Source organism: Branchiostoma floridae, chromosome 1 (assembly GCF_000003815.2).
Source record: "Branchiostoma floridae strain S238N-H82 chromosome 1, Bfl_VNyyK, whole genome shotgun sequence".
Taxonomy (NCBI): Eukaryota; Metazoa; Chordata; class Leptocardii; order Amphioxiformes; family Branchiostomatidae; genus Branchiostoma; species Branchiostoma floridae.
This window is the reverse complement of record NC_049979.1, coordinates 16,500,987-16,509,278: the sequence shown is the minus strand read 5'-3', so window position 1 is coordinate 16,509,278 and position 8,292 is coordinate 16,500,987. Positions and strand designations below refer to the sequence as shown.

The following is an 8,292-nucleotide window of genomic DNA, read 5'->3' as shown; positions in this document are numbered from 1 at the left end:
ACGTATACTAATGTCATAGAACATTGCAAGGTCGAAGAAGATGTGAAAGATAAAAAAATGAATAATCTGTTGTTCAGTATATTTTGTGTGTTCAACCTTCAAACTCCCTGACCACTTAGATTTCATAATGAAGGCAAACTGTTTTATTCGCACACCATCAGTTTTTAGATTCCAAGAGGATGTCATCCATATAATCAAATCAAATGGCCTAACATAATCAGAGTTACTCGCATCATAAACCTGGAGATTCCGTGTTCTACCTGCGTACTACCTGGAATCCATCTTTGCTCAAATGAACACAAAACTACAGGATAAGTTCTACACCACAACATGTTTGATATTTTTTTGCGTGAAAACGGACTAACAAGTAGACACAAATAATGTAACACTAACAGTTGAAGTCTGAGCCCTTCTCATGTTCTGAAGTGTATTGTTTGCTGTGTTGAATTAAAATGTGTAAAACGCCTTTCTTGTTGCGTTGTATATTATGTTATGTGGCTAATTTAAACGTTCCAATCAGTTCATATGTCCTAAATGCCAAAAATACAAAATCTACACCCCTACCACCACCTTCCTCATTCATTACATTTTATCTCCCTGTCTTTTTTTTTTATCTAACGCTGTATCGTTCAAAAGTTATGTTATTAAACTTACAAATGTCTGCTGATTCTCATGATGCCTCTAGACTTTGAGATCAGCCCTCCCGTTCATTAGTCTCCAGCCCACCAGAATGAGTTTCAAACGGCAGAATTAGCCAAATGGGGTCATTAAGAGGCCATAGAGTTACGGACTTACAAACCTCTGGTAAATTATTCTCCCCAATCGGAAAGTTTGTGCCTATTTTTCAGCAGCCGAAGATGTCTGGCTGAGACTAAGCCTTTTTTGCCGGTATACCTATATCTTGATTAATCGAACTGGGTTCAAATACATCACGAGCAAAACTTCTAAAGGCTATTATCTTTCAAACTCCGATGAGTGCCATTACTTGATTTGACACAACAAAGAAAGTTTCACTGTTTCAAGATCGTAGAATGTCATTAAATAATATCGCACTAGTTAAAAAGTGAAACGTGGTCAACATTGAATAGACACATCAATATCCGTTCTTTAATTTATTCACCGTAAATACAATAAAGTTACTCATTGACGTCACGAGTGATACGCTAACCACTGAATTACAAAACGACATTGTCGGTGACTGACAGTTTGTAATGTAGTTTGTGATGTACATTGTAGTTTGATGGAGTTTAACTACCATGTCTATGTAGGCAGCGCCAGTCACCATCGCCTGAGACTTTAGCTACAGACAGCATTCACTCTTTATTCTTGAGATATCCATGACATTTTATCAAATTTTCTACATTTGAACTCACCTTATAGTCGTCTAGTGAATTTATCATCAGCTCCATTTGTAACTGTATTACTTTTTTGGTACAACTGTATACATAAATACATTGGTAAACACATCAAAAGAGCATTGTAAACGAGTAGGGAAGGTATATAAAGCACCAACATGGTATAATGTTACCTTTTCAAATCGCAAATTAAAGTGATAACCTTAAGCAAAGCAACAACATACAACACTCCAAAACTCTGTTACAGAGACTCCAAATAATGTTGCAACATTGATTGTTGGGAGACTCATACCGGTGGGACGTCAAGATAGCACTGACACTGTGCGGAGAACAACATCAAAATTACCATATCAGGAAGGGAGGAAGGGATTCGAGATCTTTGGTTTTAGACACATATGTGTCACATAAAACGATTAAAGGCCACCATTGCAATCCCGAACAGCAAGAGAAACTTCATGATTTTGGCCAATGAAAGGAAGGACTGTTCCTTGTCCAGAGCAGGTGACCTGAAGGGGTACAGGGTGTTGGCCAGGGCTGACTTGGCGTGGTCAGCTGCACCTGACCAGGGGTGTGGCCCCAGCAGGCGGTACTGGACAGAGAAAGCGGGGCCGAAGTAGCTGAGGAAAGCTAGTTTTGGGTCCCGAGGAAGGAGCTTCCAAAACGACGGTTTCACTCCGATCTCTTCGGCAATGTCATCCCGGTACGGCACGTTCATCATCTGGAATATAGACAGCATGTGATTCAGGTTAGGCAGGGAACATGGAGTACACTCTTTAATCCAATGATTGGCCCTACTACTTTGATATTTAAACTCTTTCACAAGCTAGTAACCTCCTTGGTTTAACTATTTCGCATTGCAGGGTGTTAGCCGCGGATTTTTTTTTTTTTTTTATCTATGTAGTCATACTCCGATCTTCAGCATTAGCAGCTGTCCTTAAGGGCGCTGACGTAGGTCGCTGAAGTGGTTGTTGATACTTGTCTTAAACTTCTGTTTGTCCCTAAGTGTCACTATGTGCTGAGGCAGTAAGTTCCAGAGTTTTGTTGTGGCCGGGAGGAAGGTACGACGGTGCGATGTGGTAGCTGATTTCACAGGCTCCAAGGCGTTGCATTGTTGAGATGTAGACAGGCGGGTTTCACGTCGATGTGTATAGGGTTCAGGAAGTAGACTGTTGAGTGGTGCAGGTGCGTCGTGGTTGTACATGCGGTGCAGGAGGGTGAGAGCCCCTACGTTTCTGCGTTGTTCCAGGGGCTGAATCTGATATTTGTACAGGTCAGTTTCGGGGAGGTCTATGATCTTGGTGGCCCTTCTTTGGATGGCGTTGAGTAGGTCGAGTGAGGTGGAGCAAGCTCCCATCCAGACGGTTGAGGCATATTCCATGCTGGATCGCACCATACTCTTGTATATGATGGCTCTCTGTTGAGGGTTGAGGTAGGGGGCGGCTCTTCGCAGTAGACCCAGGCGTTTTCCTGCGTCCGCGGCCATCTTCTTTATGTGGTGATTCCATGTCAGGTCTTTTCGGATTGTTGCGCCTAAGAGATCAACTTCATCTACCTCTGCGAGTGTAGTGTCCGTGAAGCTGAGTTCTGGGTGGTTGCCTACTGCGTCCTTCAAGTTGCTAATTGTCATGCACTTACACTTTGTGGCTCCGAATATGACGTTCCAGCTGTTTGCCCAATTTTGTATTTCTTCCAGGTCTGAGTTCAGTGACTGGGCTGCCCTAGCTCTTTCACGTCTTTCTTTTATAATGCTCATGATTGATGAGTCATCGGCATACAGCATCGATGTGTTTTCCAGCTTTTCTGTCAAATCATTGATATAAATGATGAAGAGCAAGGGGCCAAGGATTGAGCCTTGGGGGACTCCCGCGTTAATGACTCTGGCGGTGGATGTTTTTCCGCTGATAATGGCTTTCAGTTCTCTGTCTGCAAGGTAGTTCTCAATCCAGTTTAGCACCTTCCCATCGACGCCGATGGCTTTCAGCTTGGCAATCAACCCCTTGTGCCATACGCGGTCGAACGCTCTGCTTATGTCCAGGCATATCAGTCTGCTTTCCTGTCTTTTGTCCTTGGCGTCATGCAGGTGTTGAATGACGTACGTCAGTGCATCTGCTGTGGAGTGCCCAGCCCTGAATCCGAACTGCTTGTCACTTATGAGATGGTTCTCGGAGATGTGTTTCCACAGGGCTTTGTTTATGATTGATTCCATCACTTTGCTTATAATGCTGAGAAGTGATATTGGGCGGTAGTTGCTAGGGTCGTGTTTGTTGTTCTTTTTATGAACTGGTATCACGTGGGCAACTTTCCACTGCTTCGGCATATAGTGTTTGTCTAGCAAGAGCTGAAAGAGCTTTGCTAGGGGTTTAGATAGCTCGGTTGCAGCATGTTTCAAGACCCTGGCAGGTATTGAGTCCGGGCCTTGGCCTTGTTGATGTCGAGCTTAGCTAAAACGTTTTGTACTTGCTCTGGCCAAAATACGCACAATATCAATGGATTGAACGCACAATAACAATACACCCGACTCTTGAGTTTATACTGCTCATATATCAAGATTTGACAAACCCGTGTTACCTGAAGCTTGACGTAGCCGAACCGCTGCTTCAGCTCCAGCTTGTCGGAGCGGACCCGCTTCAGCATGGTCTCCTTGTCGGGAAGCTTACTCAGGCCCTGGGAAAAGAATAAGTGGGCAATGTGAAGTTAATGTCTCATGTCTTCAGATAAGTACATATCATCTTTGATGGATGAATGTCATTTGTTTGTCACCAGCGAAATCGTAAGGGTAACTTAACCTATTGTTTGCTTACTTCATTATGCGTTGCCCATTTGTTTGCCCAGTTACACAGTCTACTATAGCCAGTTGTGGCTATTCAAACACCTGTGGTGACCGCAGGGCGGAATCACTGAAACGTCCCACTTACCAAGAACACCCTGACGGCCCAGCGAGCCTGCAGTTCGTAGATAGGAGGATGGGCCCCTATGGTAGACAGGCAGCCGATCACGGACAGGGTGGGTTTTGTCAGCTCCGTAGGGAACACCAACTTGTACAGGTTCAGGTCCTCCGTGTTATCTGAGAAAGAACAGGATAAATGGGGTTTCCAAACTTGCATTGTACTTCTTAGCCATGTTCACAAGAGCGCCTTTGACACTTTTGAATAGATCTTCTATGCATTTAACTTACAGACTAAAGTAGAAGATACAATGCAGACAGACTTGCAATCACCACATGAGGTGAAACAAAAATTTCTAAGAGTTTCATGAAGAGTTTCAAAAAACATGCAAGAAACTTACCAGGAAGAATGGACTTGTCACTGAAGTTAAACGCCAGACTGAAGCCAGTGGCGAACACCACAGCGTCCAGTCCGTCCACTGTACTGCCGTCCTCGAACCGAGCGGTGTGCTGGGTGAACCGGGAGAGCTGGGGCTTCGTGATGACCTGTTGGGGACAGGTGTGTGATTATCAAGGAGCAGTTACGATTACATATCACATTAGACATGATGCGCTATAAAATTGTCACTGGCACACATGGCAAGATAAACAACTGAATAAACAGTCTAACAACACATCATTAGAAGCACAAACACCAACCAGACTGCATGAAATGTTGTCTATTGTTCATCGATACATTTACATTATGCTCTGTACAACCTTACCTGCCCAGTGACCAGTCTGTACCCTATTTCATCATTAGCCATGACGGAATGTTTGAGCGGTTCGGCCGGACACGTCAGCCCGTAGTTGTCATGGCACACTCTGGCGTTCGCCTCGCCCTTAATGATTTTGTTGACGATGAACTCGGGCATGCTCATGAGTACCCGGCGCAGCATCATGTCCCGCGGCATCCCGGCCTGAGCCAGCCGGGGGAGCACCCAGGCACCGTCCCTCAGACTCAGGTACACCTGCGGAACGGCAAGGGTTGTCAGGATGAACAGTGCACGTCCATGGGGAAGGGTCAAATGGAACTGATAAAACAGTTTAAAGTACCATCCGGATATGCACATTTAGGGGTATGGGTTTTGGCGGACAGGTTTAGCGAAGGGGAGAAATAAGTAGGGATCAAATTAAAGGAGACTATAGCACGGCAGTTGTCATAAACGTTTACTCTCACCTGTGACGCCACCTGAGCGATCTCCGCCGCCACGTCGCCTGCAGAGTTTCCCGCCCCTGCAGATAGAATCGCGCATGAATGAGGTTATCTCAAGTCATTTGGCTAGACACAGCTTAAAGGGGCATTCCACTCCACACGGGAGTGTTATTTTCCGATAGATATCAATTTTAGGAAGTGATAACTACATACTACTTCACATTATACGATAAAGTACCCAGTTGCTCCACATGCCTCAAAAGCATTCAATGTTCTACTAAACTCCACAAGTACCCTCTAATTGAATTAATCCTATGGCTGAATACAATGCAAAACTTTTAGTTAAGGTTACAAAACTAATTTCAGATTCGCTAAGAAACCTCGTCTTGTTCTTGTATTCTTTGCTATCTTATGAGCAATTTGCCTTCTCGGTGTGCTTAGCGTACCTCATTTATTCCGAAAATATGTACGATAAACAAAGTGTCTATGCGTATAGGGAATGCATGGGTAGGGTCTGCATGGGTTTAGTGAGTGTCATTATTGTTTTATAAAACACAAATCACGTAATTCATCCCAAGGTGAATTCCACAAAGTTCGGCTGATTATGCATTCATTGATACATTATCTATTGGAAAACAATACTCCCTTCTGGAGTGGAATGCCCCTTTAAACACAGGATGTAAGTGGAAGGCGATAACTGACCTACAACAACCACCTTCTTCCCTGTGAACTGTTGGGCAGTCCGGTACTCCTGACTGTGCATGGTGACGCCTGAGAAGTCCGACAGACCTGGCACGTCTGGAACGTACGGCCGGGCGAACACGCCGTTACACACCTGGGAAGGAAGTAGGGAATCGTGAGGTGAAGTTGAGATGAGTTAACTTACATATGGAATGTAAGTACAGTATGTAAGTACCAAAGAAAGGTGGACCGTCGCAGCTTTGATAATCACATGTAGACCGCACCTGTAGAAGATGTCGCAAGTGGTCGGTTGGATCTTTGACACTTCATCGAAGATTATCAGTCATCTCTGTGTTTAACATTTCTATTTCTATGGCCACGCAAGTACGTACCATGATGGCGTCAAAGATTTCTTTCTGTTCCACATCGCTGTTCCCCGTCTGTACGGTACGGACCTCCCACCGGCCTGTCTCATTATAGTCTTCTGTCTTCTCTATGCGCCGGACCTGGAGTGATACACAATTATATCAATTTTGAACGTGAGAAAGGAGAACAACAGAACAACGATTTAGTACAGGTGGTAAAGAAGCAGAGGGTGTGGTTCAACAACAAGAATATTCCCACCTGTGTGCCGAATCGGATGTGTTTCTTCAGGTCGAAGTGCTGAGCGTAGTCCTGTAGATATGTGTACACACGGTGGTACGGCAGGTAGGGGGGCGTGTCCTTAGGGAAGGGGAAGTCGCTGAATGACATCATTTCTTTGCTGGAGTTGGTGATGAGAGAGCGGTACATGGCGGCGCCTTGGTTGGGCCTGACGTCGTCAGAGTAGTACCATACGCCGCCTGGAATTGCAGTTTGCACTGAGATTACTAGCAGTAGCACACAAGTAGACATGGATTGATTTTGGCAAGCTTATAGCATAACAACTTGGGCACTATTGACTTTAAAAACTGACGATAGGGAAGTTAAACAGGCTTTGTGTGGATAGGAATGTTGGGATATGGTAAAATCACACACACCTACACATAGGCTACTTACAATCTTTTATCCCTCCCTTCTATTTTCATCCCTTTCATAGGGCAGTAGGAAGAAAAATCTATTCCATAATGATTTAAATGTTTTTGTCATGATTAGAATGGGATTTCATTATTCAACGTTGTTGCATCAGCATATAAGACATGTAATGCCAGGTTCTTACCGAGATCATCATGTTGCTCGAAACACACAGGCTGAAGCCCCTCCTCCAGACAAGCCTTGATTGACGTGAGTCCGCTCACCCCGGCTCCTATGATGGCCACTTTCTTAGAACCCATGGCTAGGGAAGGAAATCAATGAACTTCAGCAGGCAAGATGACCCTCTCAGGAAATATGCGCAAATTGTTCTTTGAACATGGCAGCCTTGACTGTCGTAGGTTTTCAATTTTATTCTCTGCTTGGTGCACACACATACATGTAACAAGAATAAAAGCTATGAAATACATATTGTTATATGAGTTAAATACGGGATAAGTCTGCACTGGATAGTTGTCAAATCGATTAAGAGCATGCATATCCATGTTCACACAAGTCTCACCTGGTGTGTCAGTCAGTCGATATCCGCCGGTCGTGTTGTGGGTAGAACAGGTTTCCACGCCGCCGTAAGAACTTGCAAACACTGCCTGTCCCTTTGCTCCCCGTCTATACTCGATTGTTGTCAGCAGGCGCCCCAGACCAGCTTTTGAACTTCTTTATATTTGCTGAACTCATGTTTATGCACTCAAGCCCTCCTCTTCTAGGAAACGACGTGTACCTTCGAAGAAGAAAACTTCACTTCCTTGTGACGTCACTGAGTCCGATGTGAGAACAGTCACGGATACATGGTAAACAGACACTCCCTGTGCGTAGCCTTTGACCTCCCAAAACAATTACTGTACCCAGTCAATTGTTACGTGCCCGCCGGGGAAAGTCAACATGGCTATTCATTGGATCATTACTTCTAAGCTTTCAAACGAGTAATTTCTGTGATAAATCAAAGAGGATCTGCTGTATTTACAAGTGCTACACACGTTTCGTAAATACAGTTATCTTACTTCACCTCATTTCAGATCACTCTATTACACTTCACATCACTTTATCGCTGACACAGCCATTTATGAAGTTGTGATTCACATTGTAAATTTACACCTAAAAATTTAGAA

The 8,292-nt window shown here is 44.3% G+C and overlaps 1 protein-coding gene across 2 annotated transcripts; it reads right to left on the bottom strand.

Annotated features, from left to right (window-relative positions):
- Positions 1 to 1,080: 1,080 nt before the first annotated feature.
- Positions 1,081 to 7,926, bottom strand: LOC118410527 (dimethylaniline monooxygenase [N-oxide-forming] 2-like). 2 transcript variants are annotated; one of them, XM_035812288.1, is made up of 11 exons: positions 7,689 to 7,923; positions 7,314 to 7,430; positions 6,740 to 6,957; positions 6,508 to 6,621; positions 6,137 to 6,269; positions 5,459 to 5,514; positions 5,004 to 5,249; positions 4,641 to 4,785; positions 4,271 to 4,419; positions 3,924 to 4,019; positions 1,081 to 2,073 (listed from the first exon to the last, which is right to left on the bottom strand). In XM_035812288.1, the coding sequence occupies exons 2-11, from the start codon at positions 7,426 to 7,428 to the stop codon at positions 1,756 to 1,758; spliced, it is 1,590 nt and encodes a 529-aa protein (XP_035668181.1). In that variant the 5' UTR covers positions 7,429 to 7,430; positions 7,689 to 7,923; the 3' UTR covers positions 1,081 to 1,755. The 2 variants fall into 2 exon arrangements, with proteins under 2 accessions (XP_035668181.1, XP_035668188.1); XM_035812295.1 differs by lacking the exon at positions 1,081 to 2,073 and adding an exon at positions 2,127 to 2,231 and having other exon boundaries at positions 3,848 to 4,019; positions 7,689 to 7,926.
- Positions 7,927 to 8,292: the final 366 nt, after the last annotated feature.

Coding starts and splice junctions, on each gene's coding strand:
- LOC118410527 (XM_035812288.1), bottom strand. CDS start 7,428: ATGGGTTCTAAGAAAGTGGCCATCATAGGAGCCGGGGTGAGCGGACTC. Junction 5,250..5,458: donor TCGCTCAGGTGGCGTCACAG/GTGAGAGTAAAC, acceptor GCCGTTCCGCAG/GTGTACCTGAGTCTGAGGGA. Junction 2,074..3,923: donor TCGGCTACGTCAAGCTTCAG/GTAACACGGGTT, acceptor TCTATATTCCAG/ATGATGAACGTGCCGTACCG.